The sequence below is a fragment of the Pteropus medius genome, unplaced genomic scaffold (genome assembly GCF_902729225.1).
Source record: "Pteropus medius unplaced genomic scaffold, Ma_sr-lr_union100, whole genome shotgun sequence".
Lineage (NCBI taxonomy): Eukaryota > Metazoa > Chordata > Mammalia > Chiroptera > Pteropodidae > Pteropus > Pteropus medius.
This window is the reverse complement of record NW_024344434.1, coordinates 751407-773293: the sequence shown is the minus strand read 5'-3', so window position 1 is coordinate 773293 and position 21887 is coordinate 751407. Positions and strand designations below refer to the sequence as shown.

General features: G+C 32.7%; 1 protein-coding gene across 8 annotated transcripts in view; it reads left to right on the top strand.

Moving 5' to 3' along the window:
* The window catches only part of PTPN4 (protein tyrosine phosphatase non-receptor type 4), a 188049-nt gene that overhangs the window by 87922 nt on the left and 78240 nt on the right, over positions 1–21887 (top strand). For all 8 annotated transcript variants that reach the window (XM_039872656.1, XM_039872652.1, XM_039872651.1 and 5 more), the window contains 3 exons: positions 234–354; positions 6454–6541; positions 18690–18778. In XM_039872656.1, the coding sequence (XP_039728590.1) occupies positions 234–354; positions 6454–6541; positions 18690–18778 (298 nt within the window). The remainder of the gene's footprint in view (positions 1–233; positions 355–6453; positions 6542–18689; positions 18779–21887) is intronic.

Here is a 21887-nt window from a genome sequence, read left to right as displayed (position 1 = left end):
TGAAACATCCAATTAGTTAGCAATTACTTTGATTCCTAAAAGAAAAATTCTGAAGTTGTTTGAAACCTAGAAGAATGTTAAATATATTGTGATAACTTGCTTAAATGGTAACAGATACATAAATAATTTACTTTCAGAAATATAATAGAATTTATGACATTGCTATTTTGACCATAGAAATTGGAAAAAAAAAAAGCGTTTATTAATGTGAATATTTTTCTTCCATTTATTAGCTGAACTTGGAGACTACAATCAGTCAGAAAACTTGCCAGGCTACCTCTCAGATTATTCTTTCATTCCTAATCAACCTCAAGATTTTGAAAAAGAAATTGCAAAATTACATCAGCAACATATGTAAGGATTTATTTACTTTTCTGCCTATTTAGTAAACTTCTTAATGACACCTTTTCTAGAGAAATGTTTTAAATTATTTCTAATGTGATTGTTGTGTTTACTTAATATAAACAGTTACTATTATGTAAAATAGCATGATTAATATAAAGAAATGTAGATGATCTGTACTAAAAGAAAAATCATTACTTATTTCATATATTTGTTTTTCATTTCTATTAAGGACCATAAAGCTATATGTAAATAGAAATTTACTTGCTGTTATATAAAGTTGCCAATTTTTATTATAGTTTTTATTATATAAATTCTTATATATGTAATCTGTACACACACACACACACACACACACACACACACACACACACAGTTTTCCTTTTATTATATAAAGTTGCCAGGAATATATACATAAAATTTTGGTTTTTTTTTTTTAAGTTTTTTTAACTATATAAAGTTTTTATTATATAAAGTTGCTAGAAATTTTAGAATATTAATAGTATGTTCACAATCTACTTAGCAATTCTTTCGGGTTTTAACTATAGGAAAGGAATTATTTTTGTTTGATAATGAGCCAGGGGGAGAAGAGGAGCTTTATGTAATACTAAATTAATAAAGATTAGTCCTTTAAAAATAGCATAACAATATTCAGCTTTGATATTTTATGAGTTCAAATTTCTGTGACATAATTTTTTTTTTAAGAAGAAGTCTTTTATTTTGAATAGAGTCCAGAGTTTAGTTTTGCTTTAACATATAATTAAGAATACTCATAGAGGAACTAAGGCAGTGTTGCATTTTGGCTAAGAGTCTGAACTCCAGAGCCAGACCTCCTGGATTGAAATTCTGGTAAGGTTACGTACTGTCTTATAACCTTGGCCAAATCGTTCCATGTCTGTTCTTCTCTGTTTCCTTATATGTAAAAAGATGATAATAAAAGTATCTACCTCTGGGGTTATAAGGAGTTTATCTGTATAAACTCACTTAATTGTACTTTATATATATATAAAGTTTTCAGAACAGTGCCTAGAACATGCTAAGCACTGAAGAAATATTAACTCTTATTATTAAGGAAACTTACTTTCATTTGGTAATGGCCCATGTATCTGAAAGAGGTTGGCAAACTACAGCCCACTACCTATTTTTGTATGGCCTATGGGCTAAGAATGATTTGTGTATTTTATTTATTTTTTAAAATAATGTTTTATTTTTCAATTACAGTTGACATACAATGTTATATAAGTTTCAGGTATACAACATAGTGCTTAGACATTTGTATACCTTATGAAATGGTCACCCTAATGATTCTGACACCATACATAGTTATTATAATATTATTGACTGTATTCCCTACGCTATACTTTATATTCCCATGACTATTTTGTAACTACCAATTTGTACTTCTTCTTTTATTTTTATTTTTATTTTTATTTATTTATTTTATTATGGTGACATTGGTTAACAAAATCCAGTAAGTTTCATGTGTACAATTTAGCAGTAAGGCATATATATATATATATATTTGTAAATACATATATGTATATTTATTGCATTGTGTATAATTTGTACTTCTTAATCCCTTCTCCTTTTTCACCATCCCCCAATCCACCTCTGGCAACCGTCAAAATGCTGTCTGTATTTACGAGTTTTTTCAGTTTTGTTTGTTCATTTATTTTTCAGATGCTACATTTAAGTGAAATCATATGGTATTTTTCTTTATCTAACTTATTTCACTTAGCATAATACCCTCTAGGTCCATCCATGTCTTTGCAGATGGCAAGATTTCATTCTTTTTTAAGCTGAGTAATATTCTATTGTATATATTTACCACTTCTTTATCCATCTCTTGGTGGACACAGGTTTCTTCCTAAAGTCTATTTTGTCTGGTGTAAGTATTGCTACCCAAGCTTTTTTGTTTGGTTGGTTTTTGTTTCCATTTTCATGACATATCTTTTTCATACTTTTACTTTCAGTTTGTGTGTGTCTTTTGATCTCAAGCAGGTCTCTTGTAGACAGCATATGTATGGGTCTTGTCTTGTCTTATCCATTCAGCCACCCTGTGTCTTTTGATTGGCGTATTTAGTCTATTTACAGTTAAAGTAATTGTTGATATATAAGTAGTTATTGCCATTTTATTATTTATATTTTTGATCTTCTTTTAACACTTCTTCTTGTAGTATTGATTTGCTATTGATGAACTCCTTTAGGTTTTGTTTTGTGTTTTATGTTTTGTTTTGTTTTTTCCTGGGAAGCTCTTTATCTCCTCTTCGATTTTAATTGATAGCCTTCCTAGGTATTCTTGGTTGTAGGTCCTTGCTTTTCATCACTTTGAATATTTCATGCCAGTCCTTCTGGCCTGCAAAGTTTCTGTTAAGAAATCAGCTGACAGTCTTATGGGAGCTCCCTTGTAGGTAACTTACTGCTTTTCTCTTGCTGCATTTAAGATACTCTCTCTGTCATTATGATGTGTCTTGGTGTTGGCCTTTTCGGGTTCATCTTTTTGAGACTCTGCACTTCCTTTACTTGTGTATCTATTTTCCTTCATCAAGCTAGGGATATTTTCTGTCATTATTTCTTGAAATAGATTTCAATTTCTTGCTCTCTGTCTTCTCTTTCTGGTGTCCCTGTGATGTAAATGTTGATACACTTGATGTTGTCCCAGAGGCCCATTAAACTATCCTCATTTTTTAAAATACTTTTATTGCTGTCATGATTTATTGTTTTCTGCTACCTTATCTTCCAAATTGCTGCTTTGATGCTCTGCTTCATCTAATCTACAATTGATTCTCTCTGATGTATTCTTTATTTTAGTTATAGTCTTCATTTCTGACTGGCTTTTTTTTGAATGTTTTCTACCTTTTTTTTTTTGAATGTTTCCTGTCTTGTTGGAGTTCTCATCGAAATCATCAAGCATCCTTATAAACAGTGTTTGGAACTCTGAATCTGATTGCTTGCTTGTCTCCATTTTGTTTAGTTCTTTTTCTGGAGTTTTGTTCTCGCGTTTGTTTCTTTAGTTCTTTCATTTGCGATATGTTTCTTTGTCTCCTCATTTTGGCTGCCTCCTTGTATTTGTTTCTACATATTAGGTAAGGCTGCTATATCTCCTGGTCTTGGTAGAGTGGTCTTATGTAGTAGGTGTGCTGTGGGGCTTCATGGCGCAATCTTCCTGGTCACCTGAGCAGGGTGCTCCAGGTGTGTCCCTTGTGTGGTTTGTGTGTGCCCTCCTGTTGTTGAGTCTTGATTGCTATTGGCACATCAGTGAGAGGGATTGACCTTCAGGCTGATTGGTTGTGAAGACTGGTTGTCACTATGGTGGAACAGCTGCTATGCAGAAGCTTACCCTACGGGTTCTGGTGCCTACTGAGTCCACTCTTTGGCTGTGTCATTTGTGGAGGTAGTTGGAGGTGCTCTGATGTGGTTTGAAGCTGGCCACCAGATGTGTTGAGAGGGGCTTCTTGAGAGGGGCTCTGTTGCACGCTAAGGTCAGCCACTGCCTGTGCCCTGCCTGGGGCCACCTGGTATGAATGACAAAATGATCTTTAGATAGTTGCCACTTACATGGGGCTTGGAGGTGCCTGGGAGAGGCTAAGCTATGAACTGAATTCAGCTGCCATCAGTGCCGGGCTTGGGGCTGCTTAGCAAGAGATACAGGGCATTCTGAGGCCAGATGCTGTTTGTTTGGGTTTTGTTTAACCTTTTAGAGATTTAAGAAAGTCCACAGCATGAGCCAAGACAGGCAGTTTGTATGGAAAAGCCACTGGAAGAGACTTGGGTGTGCTCACAAGTTGGGTGAGGCTGAGTCTTAGGGATTCATCAGGACAGAGCTAACAGTGCTAACCAGGTTGGACCCTCAGATATGGCTTTGCCTATGCGTGCAGGCTGTGTAGGGAGAGAGTTCAACAGAGGAACATTGGCTTCTGCTATCATTCTGTCTGGGAGAAGGCTGCCCCTCAAGCCCCAACCTTGAAGGCAGATAATTTATTTCCTCCCCATATGTCCCTGGTGCCTTTCAAGCAGCTGCCCCAGAGCTGAAGTTCAGGGCAAGTTAGTCAGTGAGTAAGTCCATGCACGGGCTCTTTATAAGAGGAAAATCTGGGACTCCAGCTGCTCTCTGTCTCATTCAGCCACAATCTCTGCCAGTTATCACAGCTAGAAGTTATGGGGACATCTTGGCACTGGAACTCTGGGCTGAGAAGCCTCATTGGGCTGGGACCCCTTGTTCCTCAGGCAGGACCTCTGCAGCCAGGATAGCCCTCCCTATTTTTAACTGCTTCAGGTGGGTATGGGACCAGCCTTTTCAAGTCTCTGCCTCTCCGGTGAGACTCAACATGACTTCTTCTGTATATCCTTAGTTATAGAACCTCTGTTCTGCTAGATCGCAGGTGGTTCTCAATGATAGTCGTTCTGTAGTTTAGTTGTAATTTTGATGTGGTCGTGAGAGGTGGCGAGCACAGCATTTACCTGTTCTGCCATCTTGCACCAGAAGTAGTTTGTACATTTTAAATGATTGAAAAAAAATAAAAAAGAATAACATTTTGTGGCATGTGAAATTTTAGAAATTTTGGTTTCTGCGTCCATAAATTAACACTTATTGAAACACAGATTACCTCATTTCATCTATATGTTGCCTATGGTTGCTTTCACAGAACAGCAGAGTTGAGTAGTTGTGACAGAAGCCATATGGCCTGAAAACTTAAAGTGTTTAATATCCAACTATTTCCAGTAAAAATTTGCTGACCTCTAATCTAAAATAAAACTAATGAAAGAGAATTTTAATGGACTGGACTAATGTGGTAAGGGGGGCTCTTTTGGTCTGACAGTAAATGCCATTTATAATAAAAGTTCTATGTCTAGCATATGTGAATCAAAGGTTTGAAGATAAGCCTGATTTTTTAAATATTTACCAATAATAAAGTCCCTTCTGTAATTAAAAAGATTGTACTTTTGACAAGATATTGGTTATATATGTTTGGTTTAAAGAAATGATTTCTCAGATCTTTAAATAGAAAAAATAGAATCATCTAGTTTAACTGGGGGCGGGGGTAAGGTAGAGTATTTAACTTAATTGAATTTTATAGTAAACTGAAGTATATCTCTGTTTTTTGAGGAATCCCATTTTTATCATCATGCATTGGCAAGCTCTTAGCTCCCTTTTCTAATATCATTAGGGAATGAAAAGTTTATATCTTTGCTTTTGTAATTTGATGCTTTTGCTCTGCTATAGTCTGATAATATCAGATAACTAAGGTTGTTAGAACAGTGTATAATATAGTAATAAATCACTTTTTAAAGGCTTCGAATTTAAAGCTATAGTTCTAAAACTCATGCTTATAAGAATCACCTGGGGTATTTTTAAATATAAACAGTTTGGACCCCATTCATTCTATATCAGACTATCTATAGAACAGTACTTCTGAAACTATCTGTGATGAAAGATCAGTTTTCCCCTAGTCTGTCAAGGAACTATACTTCTAAAATATTATACTTCTAAAAATATTATATAAAGCTATACTTCTAAAAATATTATAAGAATTAATCACTAGAAAAATAAAATGGAGAAATAAACATATAAAAAATTATAAGCCCTTTTTTTATTGTTAGATTCAACAGATATAAAATTACTCTGCCAAAGTTCTATAAAAGACTCACAACACTCGATTTCTGTATTTGTTATAAATCAACACCTGTCTGTTCACTGTTCTCTGAGAAGCACTGCTCTGAGGTTGTCTTAGAATCTACATGTTTCAGAAGCACTATGTGTGATTTAAATGCAGATATGATATATAGACCAAGTTTTGAAAAACACTTCTTTTAAGTTATGTCTAAGAGTAAGTGGCTTTGTAACAGCCATAAGAACAAGTAGGAACTTTTAAAACTTTGTGCATTCTTATATTTCTGGACAATATTTTACAAAGTAATAATTTGTGTTACTGAAAATGTACCCTTCAGATAAGTTAGCTATTACTGTACAGAACTAAGAGGAATAGTCATGCATGGAGTTTTGTAAAAGATTTAATTAGAATGCTGAAATTTTTCCAGATAATTAGCTTTTTTTCAAATTTGGCCATATTTATGATTGACTTAATTTTTAACCTAATGATGTCTTTACAGAGGCTTATCTCCTGCAGAAGCAGAATTTAATTACCTGAACACAGCACGTACCTTAGAACTCTATGGAGTTGAATTCCACTATGCAAGGGTAAGTGGAGAAACTTTTATATTGTTAGGTTAGGCTCCATTTCTCAATATCAAAAAATTTTTAATGCCTTGATAAGGTTAGAAAACAAATGTAATAACTAGTGAGTTCTGCATAATTGCACTGAAAATTTCCTCTGAATATAGTATTTTTACAATCAATACCTGATGAAAATGGTTGAAGTAGATTTGTTATGTTATTTTTCTTCAAGGTAGTGTTTTATGTTATAAAGATAATTTTTGCAGATCTTAAGAGACAGTACCTTTAGAATTATTATTTTACAAAATAAAGATTGAGTAATAGGAAAAGTAGTTTTTTGTATTTTTAACTTTTTTTGATAATTGTTAAAAAAGTTGCTTTTACCTCACTGAGTCCTGTATTACTTCACTTACTTTATTTTAATCATTTAGTGACATTAAAAATTTCTGTTTATAAGGCACAAAATGAAGCATATTAATATTTTGGCTGCCCCTTTCCCTAAATCCCTTTATTAAGATGGAATTTGTAATCACTGGCTTCTTTACAACACTCTGTAACTTATTTTTCATTGTGTCAAACTTGGCTGTTTCCAAAAGACTGTTATCCTTCTGTCATAAGAGTATTTTTGAGTGGCTGTCTTTCGTTTGTGTGTCTCTTCACCTAGATTCCTTCTCATGCTTTCTTCATCAAGAGGCGATATTTCTTTAGAAGTACCTGGGGTATAGCTATCCTCTATAACCAGCGAAAAGCACAGTTAAGGTAGTCATCAGTTGAGTTAGTGATAGGTTTTATATTCTCTTGGGACAAATTGCTGTACCTTAGGATAGCAGCCTGAAAGGGAGATTCAGTTTTCCTTAGGTAGTTAGTTATTTTGAATTTATTTTAATTTACAGACTTATACAGACAAACAGTGTTTTGTGTTTTAAAAACTCAAAGTTCTGCTCCATGAAATGGCTTTATTATTTAGGGCCTCACCTGGCCATGTTCTAGAAAAAGAATGCTAGCCCTTAAATTTCACAAAGCTTATGTCAATCTCTTCTTTAAAAAACTGATTGACTTGCTTTCCTCATATAACTCTATCTGGTAATTCTGAGTGTGACTTGGAAATCTGTTTGATGCCATTTAAAATGTGTAGGTAAGACTCTCTTTAACTTTCTGTTTTCTTTAAAATGTGCCCCTTCACCCTCCCTCTCTTTCAGGGGCTATTGCCTTTGAATATGATTCCCTAAAATGTAATATCATAGTCAGTATTTGTGCAGCTGAATTTTGTTTTTTATTATAATAAAGTTTAAAACCAGTGGAACTTTAAATATGTGAACTAAACTATGATTATTAAAAGACCACTAAATTCAGTCATTTTAGTTCTTAGCAGTTTTCTAAAGGTAATTTAGATTATCTGCTAAATTTCACTGCTGTCAGTGAAATATAAAGAGTGTTGAAACTACTTTCCTTTTTCAATTTAAGTGACATGGCTATTTTCATGCATAATTTTGTTATTTATTGATTTGATTAAGGTAATATTTTATTTAAATATAAGTTTGTAGAACTCTTTCTTAAAAAGTCATAAATGTAGAATACCAGGTTAAAGTACTTTAAATTTTAAATGGTCAAAGTTATTCAGAAACATACTTTGTACAGACAAGAAAAAAGCCAGGAAAGGTGTTTCTGTTGTTTGTTGCTACAGAGCGCATAAGAAAATGTGCAAATGTTCATGAATGTGAAAGAATATTTGCATTATTATGAACACAAAGGACAAAAGTGGAGGAGAAAGAATACATAAAGAGAATACTTAAGTTTTAATTGCATATCACAAGCAAAAAGTGTGTTTGAGATAACATTTTATTTTTAAAAGCAAGATAAGATGTTTTTTTTCTCTGCCTTTAGAATATAGGTTGAAAAAATAAGAGTAGAACCAAGTTACTTTTAGCAAACTGAAAAATACAAATAAATCTTAGTGCATTCATTGTAGTGGCTCTGTTATGTGCTTTGCACAGTATTGGCACTAAGGATTGCTTTTTGAACAAAACACCAGCTATCCCTGCCCTCATGGAGCTCACAGGATAGCGGGGGAGAAAAAATGGAACATGTATTAACAATTAAATCTATGAGGATATGAAGGGGAAAGTAGAGAATGCTATGAGATCATGTGGCAGGAATATGTAATCCAACCTGGGAGCAGAATGTAGAAAAGCCTTCTTAGATACAGTAATTTACTGAAGCCGGAAGAATGAATAAGAATAGCATAGAGAGTGGTTTTCACTACAGAGCCATCAACATGAGTGAAGACCTGAAATCACAAGAGAACATATTTGAGAAAATAAAGATGGTTACTTGCTAAATAGTATTTTATTGTATAGATATACCACATTTGTTTATCCAGTCACCCATTGAAGGACATCTGGATTATTACCAGCATTTTTTGTTTTTTGTTTTTTAATAGACTTCCTACAAACATTTATTGACAGGTTTTTGTGTGAATTTAAGTTTTGATTCTGTAGGGTAAAAACCACAGGGTAGCATTGCTGGGTCATATAGCAAGTGTATATTACCTTTATATGACATCGCCAAACCCTTTTCTAGAGTTACTGAACCATTTAAAAATATCCCCATTGGCAGTATTTGCAAGTTCTAGTTGTTTCACATCCTGTTTAGTATATGTTACTGTTCATTTTGTATTGTTTCTTTTTAAGCTTTTCTGATGAGTGTGTTTTATCTCATCATGATTTTACTTTGTATCTCCCTAGTGACTAATTGATGTTGAGCATCATATTTCCTTTGATGAATGTGTCTGTGCAAGTGTATTGCCCATTATTTAATTTGGTTGTTTCATTTTTTACTCTTGTGTTTTGAGACCTCTTTATTCTAGATACACTTTTTTTTGGATATGTGATTTGCAAATATCTTCTCACACTCTAATATCTTTAATATCTTTTATTCAGTCACTGATAGAACAGTCTAAAAAGCAGCAAGATAAAGATTTGAAAAATATAGTAGAATAACTGTCTCTAACAACTTCAGAGTATCCATTGTTTTCAAACAATATAATTTCTGAACACCGTGTAGTTAAGCAAATACAATGACAAAAAAATGGCTTTAAAAATTTTCCAAATGTTTGGAAATTAAGAAATATACTTTTGAATAAGCCATAGGTACAAACACTATCATTTCTACCCAACACTCTCTGTGCTTTCTCACTCACCTAGAAACAATAACAATTAGTTACTCCTAAATTTGTGGTTAGGATTGTTTCTGATATAATGGATACCAAAGTGATCTTGAAAATATGTAACAATTTGAACATATTAATATCAAAGAGCATGTGTGAACTAAATTTAAATTTTTGTAAAGAATTCCTGACCTCTTAAAATGGAAAAAAGCACTATCAGGAGTAATTGCTGGCCTAATTAAAGTGTCTGGTTCGAGGGCTCATTAAACACCTATCATCTCTACTAGAAAATCCATCAATATATGTTAAACTTTGAGAATAAAATAAGAAAACGTAATAGAGCTATAATATATCTGTGCCAGAGATCCTCAGGTTCAATCTCTGTTTTATAAGAAGGTTAGTATAATGTAAATTATGTGTTTACCTAAGAAACTGATTTCTAGTTTTTAAAATGTAAATGTAATGAGAGAAGACTTGGCTTTAGGTTTTTAGTTAGGTATGGGATGCTCTAAATTAACCTTAAAACAAATCTACCCAAGTTTTAGGCTTAATTGTGAATATCCTATTTCCTTATTTATAATAATGACAAAGATAATTCTACTGTAAACTTTTGCCCTTCAAAGTTTTGAGAAAAGGAATGTTTATTGATGCTATTTTGATTATTTATTCAGTGAATATTTATTGAGTACCTTCTATGTCCTAAATCCTGTTTATAGACACTGTGGATATAGTAATGAGCAAAGTAGATAAAACCCAAACTCTTATGAAGCTTGCATTCTGGTGGGCAAGACACTACAAACAAATAATAGAGCACATTAGAGTAAATAGTGTGTGATTCCATGGAAGTAAAGTTTAATAACAGGCAAAATACTAGTCTATACTAATAAAAGTCAGAATAGCAGTCAGCTTCGAAGGGATGTTATTGTCAGAGAGACTCATGAGGGAGCCTTGTGGAATTTTGAAAATGTATATGTCTATTTTTGGTTACACAGAAGTGTATATACGTATGTATGTGCATGTATGTAAAATTTTTAATTGTGCCTTTAAGATTTGTGCATTTTACTACATGTACATTATATGCAGTTTTCTTGCAGTTAATTAAATAGGTAATATATCAAATAGTGATAGATGCTATGGAGAAAAATTAAGCTGAGAAAGGGGATTGAGACAACCAAAAATGGGATATCACAATAGGAAAGGCCTCACTGAGTAGATAGACTTGAAGGAGTCAGGCAGATATCTGGGAGGAGAACATTCTAAGGAGAGGAAATGGCAATGAACGGCTGTGATCTAGTGTCCTTAGCAATTCAAGGAACAGCAAAGAGAACAGTTTGGCCAATACATTGTGAGCTAGGAGAGGAGAGTATTGATGAGGTCAGGGCGGACCAGGGCTTTAAAAGACATTTAAAAGATTTCGGCTTTTAATTATAAGCAAGGCCATTATAGAATGTTTGAGGAGAGAGAAGTCATGGTGTGGTTTACATTTTTAAAAGATAATAATGGCTGCTGTTTTGAGAGTGTTTTGGAAAGCACTAAAGGAGGAGACAAGCCAAGAGACTGTTCCAGTGATTCAAGTGAGATCGTGGTGGTTGTAGCTGTTGGGTGGTGAAAAGTAATCATATCCTATATATATTTTGCATATGGAAGTAACAGCATTTACTGAGATATTGGCTATGAGGTTAGAGAAAAGGGATTTAGGAGTGATTCCAAAGTTTTTGGCCTTAACAGTTAGGAAGATGGAGTAAGTCGCTAACTTGGAAAAGACTAGAGAGAAGCAGGTTTGGGAGGGTGAATCAGGAATTCGTTTTGGGACTTGTAAATTTTAGAAGATTTCTACAAATCCAAATGAAGAAAGGTAGGCAATTCAATATATGGAACTGGAGTTCAGAGGAGGGATCTGGACTAGAGATACATGTTTGGGAATTGTAAGCTTATAGAGAGTATTGAGAGCACTGAAGTAACATATCTAATAGATATTGAAGGGTAGAGGATTTCAGAGCTGAAATACTTCAAAATTTAGAAGTTAGAGAGATGGAGAAGAACCAAGAAACGAGACCAGGAAGAAGTAGCCATTTATATAGAAAGAAAGCCTTTCTTTTTGTCAGACATTTATGTGTCTTTGAAGCCAAGTGAATCAGGCGTGATCAACTATATCAGATGAGAACTGGATTAGAAACGCGGACATTATTGGTGACCTTATGAGAGCAGTTTGAGAGCTGTAAGGATGGCCAAAGGGTGATGAGAGAGTATTCAAAGAAGACTGTGAGGACAGTGATTTTAGAGAGATTTTACTATACAAGACTCAGAGAATAATAACTAGAAAGATAGATATAGCATTTACTAAGTGCCTCACACCTTTCTTAGGATTTTATGTATGTTAATCTCATTTAATCTTTACAACACCTCTGTGAGATAAGAGTATTATCATCTCCACTTTACACACAATGAGAAAAATGAAACCCAGAAATTTAGTAATTTAACCATATGATATTTATTTCTGTATTTAAGAACCAATTTATAGCTTCTTCTAAAACCTTATTTTAACCTGCATGTATTTGAAGAGTTTTTGAAAGATTGGTTAGAATAATCAAAAAATTTTTAAATGTAATGCCTCAAAACAGAGAAAATAATCTCGTCTGTCAGAATGGAGCTTTATATATGACTTCATCTGTGTCACCCAAGGGAATTCAGATCACGCAATGATTTTCCATAATTCTACTTTCACTTATCCTTATCTAGATATAGCTTGTTTTCTATTTCTTTTTGATATCAGGCATATTTATGAAAGTATCAATAGATCCACTACATGTGTTCATTTTCACTGAATATTTTGTTTGAGTTCATATACACTCTTAGGCCTATGTAAGGTATACAGAAATATTTTTAAAAAAATCATTAGTGAATGTCTGTTATGCCTAACTAACTACATTAAAAATGTACAAACATTAAAAAGAAATTTAATTAACGTTATAGGGAAAAACATAAAGCTAAAACGTAAAAGAAAACAATTTCAACATGTATTACAGAAAATACTTTAATAATCATATTTTATAAAGAGGTCCCACAAAAAATAATTTTTAAAAACAGGTAATTAGAAATATAGGGAAAAACAGATGCGCATTTAACATGAGAAATACAAATGACCACTATAATGAAAAATTGCTTGTTTTCCCTAATACTCTACAACGTAACAGAGAAAACAGTAATGAGATACCAATTTTATCAGAATAGCAATAATTCAAAGGATTAAAAAATATCCATTATTGGTCAGAGTATGGAAACTAGACATTCTAATACATTGTTGAAGAATAACTTGGTAGAACCCTTTTGGAGTGCAAATATTAATATGAATGTAATCATTGATCACTTCCATTTCTCAGATTTCATTCTTTAAAATATTTGTAGAGGTGTTTTAAGTAATGTGTTCAAGGAATTATTACAACATTATTCATAATTTTAAAATATTAGAAACACTAAATGAATAAACAAATAGGTAAGAAATTGTGATAAATCGGTATTTTGGAATAATATGCAGCAGTTAAAATTGATAAGTTAGAGATACAGGTATGATGGTTCGATTTAGGATTTTTCAGCTTTATGATGGTTCGAAAGCAGTACGCATTCAGTAGAAACCACACTTTGAATTTTGAATTTTGGTCTTTTCCCAGGCTATTGATATACCATATGATACTCTCTTGTAATTCTGGGTAGTGTTAGCAAGCCACAGCCACAGTTCCCAGTCAGCCACATGATCATGAGGGTAAACAACTGATACTCAACTGTGTACTGTGTTGCCAGTGTCTTTTGGATATTGTTTTCTGTTTTGCATCCCATCACGTCTACAAAACACCTAACTGTGTGTGTCTCCTGCTTCTGGTGAGAAGAAGGCAGTCACTCTTGAGCTGAAACTCAAGATAATTGCTCGATCCTAGGCTAATGTAAGTGTTCTGTGCACGTTTAAAGTAGGCTAAGATAAACTATGATGTTCGGCAGGTTCGGTGTATTAAATGTGCTTTGACTTAACAATATTTTCAATTTACCCCATCACATGTTGACATCTATATACATATTGGTATGAAAAGATATCTACAAAATGCTAAGTGCAAAAGAAAAATTATAGAATGATGTATCTCACTTTGCGCTGATTAAAAAATTGCATAGTTATATATATTTATATTTTGTATTTATATTTTGTATAAACATAAAGATATAAAAGAGTATAAACCAAAGTGTTAATAGTGGCTGTCTCTGGGGAGTGAGGCAGAGAAGGTAAGGGGTACTCTTTGACTTCTTACCTGATATTTCAATATTGTTTTGAAAATTTTTATAAGTACAAATAATTAAGAAAACTACTTCAATAGCTACCCCATTCAACTTAAAATTAATATGCTCTCATTCACAACACCATAAAATTTTAGTGTGTTCTTGTTATTGTATCCTTGACATGTGACAATAGAGAAGCTAGAATATTTAAATTGTCTTAGAGCAATAATCTCCAAAGGAAAGGAGGGGTGGGCATTACAGGGGAATGTAAAATGAACAGTTGAGGTGTGGGTTGAAAATATTAGAACATCTATTCCTGTTCATCCTAAATCTCATCCATTTTACATTGCTGTTTTTTAACCTATTGTAAAATAAAACAGATACAAGAATATCTTAGTAAACATCTGCAACCACCCAGGTGAAGCAGTAGAATTTAGCCAGCTGTTCCAGAAACCCTCTTTATACCCTGTCCTAATATCAGCCCCTTCCTACGTTGTATTTATTTAATGGTTTTATCACATAAGTATGCCTTCCTAGATACAATAGTTTGGTTTTGCTTTTTTGTTTTAACTAGATAACTTTCCATCCCTTTTAATCCCTCCTTCCACCTTCCTTTACTCTTCCTTAGAATTTTCTTGTTAAAAGAACTGGGCCATGTCACCAGTAGATTCTTGCAGTCTGGATCTTGCTGTTCACTTATTCACAGTGCAGTTCATCATGTTCTGCTTTTTGTGTATTTCCTGCAAGATCATGGCAAACTTGATTGGATTCATGATCAGATTTGGGATGGATGCCTTTGTTGTGTTTTCTTTTTTATCAGGAGGTACATAATGTTTGGTTTGCACATTTTTCAATGTTAGCAGCCATTGATCCTCAGTGCCTGGATCCATTAATTCACTGGAGGCTGCAAAACAGAAATACTCTAGTTCTTTTATGTTTTTATTTATTTGCTGGAATAATTTTATAGGGAATTGCTTCCCTTTTACGATTTGATTATCTAGTAGTACAGTTCATATGGGAAAGGCAGGGAAAGTATTCAGTTCTTTCCTTTCATTTACTCAGTTTTCAAGGTAATAAATTGGTTCCCTGCTGTCCTAAGGAGATACACAAAGTTTTAAGTAATATTACGAATTCATGGATTAAACATTTTTATTTGATAGGTTTCATATATTTATATTCTTTTTCTTATTGAAGCTCAGACTGTCTCATCTTTGGCCACTGGGAGTTTCTACTTTTGGCCTTTCAGTCTTTTTGACATAACTTTTGTAGTCTTTGATAGTTTCCATACTTATAAGTATTTTAAGATGTTTCAGGTTCACCTTATCTTTTTTCTGCCACAGACCTGGAATCAGCTATTTCTTTAAGAAGCCCTGGTTTCTTTTAATGAAAGATGGTATTTCAAATTCTCAGTCTGGGCGTTAAGAATGCTCATTCCTACTGGTTTAGTCATTGTTATTAGGCCTTTTAAGTGTACAGAGTTGAAATCTATATTTGTTTCTACATATCTATATTGAGATACACAGAATATTTTGATTATTAGAGGACTCAAGTATTCTAGAATTAGAATAATCCATAATTTAATTTGTTTTTAATCTCACATCACTCTTAAAACAGTACTTGTAGTATTACCACATCAGTTATTACTAGAACAGTTAAAATTTTTTGGTAAATATTATCCTTTTTCCTCTGTTTTTTTTTTTTAATGATTGCTCTAAACATACATTGTCAAATCATACGGCTACTGCATACCATAACCTCTCCCTTTTAGTCCTCATTTAATCTTAGTGCCATAGGTAACTGTATATTTAAAGCTCATCTCAAGTCTTTATAATCAAAGATTATATGAAACATATTATCTAGTAGTGTGACTGGCTAAGTATAAGCATATTACCGTCAGAAATCAATTAAGAAATAATTATTTGAGAACTGGGTTCTGTGGAAGAATGTAAAATAATATAATGGTCCATTGATTTTCAAAGTATGACCACAGACTAGTACTGATTCATGAACTGTTTGTTACTGGTCCATGATGAGATAAGTAAAAAAAAATTGAGAGTTAGCATTTAGAAACTTTTATAGCAATCTTACGTCAAGCATGTGATCAGTGTATTTTGCAGAAATATTAATATCTGATGGATTGGAAATTTAAACAAAACAAACATAACTTGTCCTTTACTATAGATAGTTTACCATAGATCGTATACCCAAACCCAGCCATTATCATATAGCTGGCAGTATTTAGGTATTTCAGATATGTGTTTTAAGAGATAGATAAATATCTGTGAAAGAAACTTGTGGTTGTGGGCTAATGAAATTTTCACAGAGAAGATGGACTTGATCTAGACTTTGGTTACTTTGGTTCTGTTTTATTTGATCCATCAGAGAGACATCAAGAAGAGAAGAGACCAGCATTAAGAAAATATGTAATTATGAGTATGCAAAACAAATCATGTAACTGGCTCTACAGAAACAGAACATTTTCGTTAGAATGCAGAGATAAAATGGGATGGAATGGTTGTTTAAAGGCCTTCAATGCCAAACTAAACAGCGAAGACATTTTCCTACAGATGATAAAGATTCGTTCATTCCACAAATGAGTACAGGGTACTTTTCTGCACCTGAGAACCCCATAGTGGCCAAAACAAAGGGCCTACACTTTGCTATGTAGGTTTTAGTGAAGAAGAGGAAAAAAATAGATTCAACAAGTCAATTTGTAGCACAGTATTCGATAATAATTGATAAGAAGAAAAACAAAGTAAGATATTTTAAAATAAGGTGGTCAACATGCATTTTCTCTACATTGGAATTAATAACATTTGTGTCTATGAAGGACAAATAGTTGTTTTCTTGTTTTAGCTTGCCTCCCTCTGGCAGTGCCTTGAGAACTGCCACTTCAGTCTAGGTAGCTATAGTTTAAGAATTTGAGCTCCTAAATATCCCTCAATACATTTTTTTAAACATGTTTTTCTCCCGACCTAGCAGCTTGAATTATATATCTATTTTTGTATATCTCTTTAATGGTATTGGTTCTACTCAGGTGTTTGGTGATGCTTGGTTGTATACTTCCCTTTGTATTTGTGACTCTTGGTTCTCTTGGTTATGGATGTTGTTTGTCTTTACAATAGTCTACCTTAGATGATAGTGGAGGAAGGAAGAAACATATATATTGATGATGGTGGAGGAAGGAAGGAACATATTGCCAGGCAGAACATTTGACTATAGTTCACTTTTTCAGTTTAGGATTCTCCATCCCTTCTGGGGATCACTCTTAATTCCTGTCCATAATCTACACTTGCTCTATTAGGCTGCACACACTTCTATATCCTATAGCTCAAACCAGATGAGGCCAGATTGTAGGGTTGGTAGGTGTTAATTACCTTAGCTGCTCCCTACCTGATGATCCTGACAGTGATTTGAGGGCTTCCTGTACTTTTATCCATTATCTCGGAACTTTTATCTGTTGACTTTGCTTCTCTTTCTACCACTTCTACTTAGAACTTTCTCTTGTGTGTGTAGTTTGAGATGTAGTTTTCCATAATTTTTTTCTCTCCATAAATCTGATTTTATCCTTTTTATGTCTTTACAGATTCCTCAAAATGTCTTGTGCATTGATTGCATTCCTTCAAATGTAATGGATTGTTTTTAATGTTTTTTTTTTTTTAATATAGCTTCTCTGATTGAAAGCAGAAGGAGTAATAGGAGCATATATTAAGTCTGCCATCTTTTAAGCTCAGTCTGCCATCTTGGTCCAGACTTCTAATTGATGCCCTTAAAAATGATTTAAGACTGATAATAATGTTCAGTGGTGCTGGTTATTGCTAAACAAAAAGAGCAGCCAGACAAATTAGCATACACTGTTGTATTGACCATGTTATATATTATCCTACAGGTTAATTTAATCAGATTTATTAATTAGAAATTATTGAAACTACATTTTAAAGGGTTTTTTTCCTCCCTTGGGGAAACAATGATAAAATCTTGATTTTATTTTCATCAATTCTAACTTCAAAGCAAGTGAATAATAGGGGGTAAACTCATTATTCCTATGCTAATTTGCATGTAGAGTGTTTCAAGACAAGAAGAAAAACTATTTTAAGGTTGATTAGCATTGAAAAAAGTATTTTAATTCTACTCCTTTTCTCAATAATGCAGATTAGCTATTCAGGTTGGATCAGTTAATACGAGCACAATTTAAATTTTCTTCTCTGGAGTTATCCAACTCTTCAGCAATTGTTCTTCACTCTATACTCCCAATTGTTTTTATTGTATTATATTAGTTATAGGACTTTCCATTTTATTAGAAGTATTGTTTTATAGTTTATTACAAACTCTTAACTCCCCCATGTTTTTTCACTTTTGTAAACTTAGCATTATATTTACGCAGTGATTAATAATTTTAGGAATGGGAGGATGGATACTAACCTGTCATTCTAAAAGATGAGAAGGGCTTAATTTCCTATCCCAAAAAGTCAGTCCCAGTTATATAAACTATGGGAAATCTTGAGATTTTTACTTCAGATTAATAAATTTTAATAATGCTACATTTAAGTTTGACTTGAAGTATGTCATTTATTTTTATGAGGTAACAATTACCTGTGAGTCTGTAAATATGTGGGTCTGTAAATATGTGCTGCCTTTGAAAATGTCTCATTGTGTAAAAAAAAAAAAACTAATCCTGTTTTGAAAATATATCTTTAACAAGTAAAGCCCAGTATTTTAGATTTTCATTTTCTTTCTTTGAAGGATCAAAGTAACAATGAAATTATGATTGGAGTGATGTCAGGAGGAATTCTGATTTATAAGAACAGGGTACGAATGAATACCTTTCCATGGTAAGAACTTCCATCAATACTTTTGCCTTTACCATTATATTACCTAATATAAAAATTCATATTAAAGAAAGTAGCTCTTGAAGTATATTAATGTTGTCATGCAACTTTATCCCACTTACATGGAATCTACCAGAAGATAACAAAATAATTGGATTATTTCAAAAATTGCTTAGCTTGTAGAAAATATTACTTTTTGAATTTTTCTCTTAGAGAATCTCTAAATTTGTATAGCTAATGTCAGTGTTTATTGTCTTGCACCATTCTGATAGCTTTAAATATAGTATTTTCATTTAAATGCTTTCAGTGAAGTACTAGTTTATTAGCTGGAACATGGGCATGGTTTGCTACAACAAAGATCCACTATTACAGTGGCTTAAATTGGTGCTAGAAAAGTATGGTGGCTCCCTGGGGTATAAAACTCATGTTTTTCTTTTTTTTGTTTTATTTGTCTTACTGCTCTGCTGTCCTTTGCATATTGTCCTTGTGTTCATTGTCTAGAATGACTCACCCACCATCCCAGAATGAGGAAAAGGGAAAGTGGCATCTGCTACTTCCCTTTAAGGGGATAATATTAAAATTGTAAAAATCACAATCATATCCCTTGTGTATATATCTCATAAGTAACTCAGGTTTTTAAAAATAAACAAGAATTTTCTTTAGAAGAAACAAATACAAAATAAATATATTAATCTGTTGCTGTTTATAGCTCTTAAAAGGTTTGGTCCTGGTTTTTCAGTATCTGTGATTTTTCATTTAATAGGTTTTTGTAATTAGTCACTTTAATAACACTTTAATAGAAATGTGATAACTGACAGAGCAATTATTTTAGAAAATTGCCACAACTTTTTAAAAAATATAAAGATAAAATTCCTATAGGTCACAAAAACATGAACCAAAATTCTTTATCAAAATTAAATACTTTTGCTTTTCATAAGACACTCTGAGAAGACGAAAAGGCAGGAAAGTTTTTTGTAAAATACATATTCGATAAGGAACTTATCAAGAATATACAAAGAAGTCGTCTAGCTCAGTAATATGAAGACAACCTGATTAAAAACAATAGGCAAAATATTTGAATAGACACTTTCACCGAAGAAGATATACAAATGGCCAATAAGCACATGAAAAGATGCTCAGTCGTTAGTGAGATGCAAACTAAAACCACAGTGAAGCATTACTCTACAACCACTAGAATAGTTCCAAATAAAAGAAATGACAATGCCAAGTGACAGCAAGGAAGCATAGCACCTAGAAATCTCAAACACGGATGACGGGAATGCAAACTAGAACATCAACTTTAGAAAAGTTGGCCGTTTCTTTAGTTAAACATAGATTTACCATATAATCCAGCAATTTCTATTACTAGATATTTAACCAAGAGAAATGAAAACATAAGGTCATATAAAGATTTGTACACTGATGTACATAACTGTGTTATTCATAACAGCACAAAACAATTCCAAATGTCCATTGGTTGATAAAAGAGTAAGCAAATTATAGTATATCTACACAAAGAAATACTGTTCAGCAGTAGAAAGAAATGAACCATCGATAAGTAAACCATATGGATGACCCTACTCTCAAAACATTATGCTTATTTTAAGAAGCAGATACAAAAGAACTATACATACGTTTTGTTTCCATTTACATGAAATTCTAGAAAACATATTTTAGATAGAGCAGACTGGGGACAGAAAATGAGAGGAGGCAGTGGACTGCAAAGGGACACCAAAGAAATATTTAGAGCTGATAGAAATGTTACATGATTACTTTGGTGGGTGGTAGTTATACAGCTGAATACATTTGTCAAAATTTATTGACTTGTTCACCTATAATTGGTGAATTTCATTGTATATGTAAAATATACCTCTATAGCTCAAAAGAAAACAAGATTATTTAGTGTTTCATATCACATCTTCTAAATGCTTCCTATGTAATTCTAACTATGGTGCGTTCAAAGGAGAATACACAACAATTCCAGACATGATCCCTGCCTATGTGTGGACTTAGAAAACATTATAAAACACAGTAAGAAAATTGGTTATTAAATGATTTAGAGGAGATAATTATCATTGTCGAATTTCATAATGTTAAATGTTCATCTTTGATTTTACTACATTTATGTTTTTACTAAAGGCAACTTTTAAAATATTTTACCTTATTTTGTACTTTATATGAATGTCAAAATCAGAAATAAATTTTTTTCAGATGATGTTGGTTAAAGTAACATGATAATAAAATTTTTCTGTATTTTCAAAATTCTATATTGTATACGTATTCCTTTATTTTTATTGTTAAATAAGAATTTTTAAAGAGTTTTTAGCAAATTGCTTTAGAAACATAAAGGATATCATCTCTCTAGAAAATTTTAATGGCTTCTTAATATTTGAGGATGGTCTTTAAAGGATGAATAGAAATTTCCTCAGTGAAAAGGAATTATGGAAGAGGAATGTGTGTATAGAGGATTCAGTTGGGGAATTCAGGGTAGAGGTACCAAGCAATTGCAGAGACCTAATAGTGTGGAAGGACATGGAAAACTGAAGAAATGATGGGCTATTTGGTTTGTTTTTTCCTTCAGTTGTCTTCATTGAGTACAAAAGCAAGAGAATAAGAATTTAGGGAATTGATGCTTAGGAGAGAAATTGATTTCAGATTGTGAAGGATCTTACATATTCTGTATGCTAAGGAGTTAGTATATTATTTTATTGGTAAATATACTTGGAGCTAGTTTAACGTTGAGAAATAGAACTCATATTTCAAGTCTATCATATAAATTAGGTTAGAAAAAAAGATGTGAGCATTTAAGATTGATTGGAAAACTGTTCCTTTAAAATTTCAATAATTAAACTAAATCAAAGCTCTTTAAAGTTGTTAAAGCTACTAAATTTACATTTTCATGGAACATAGGAATTTTTTATGATTCTAACTACTCATAGCAATACATGCTACCATGAATACATTTATAAATACACCACAGGTTGCCATAATTTAAGATCCAAAACCAGTTGATATCCAAGGAAAATGAGTAGGTTATATGGTAATCATTAAATATATGATTTACCTTTAGTTCTTAAAATATGGATCTGTGTTCACAAAAGCAACATACTTT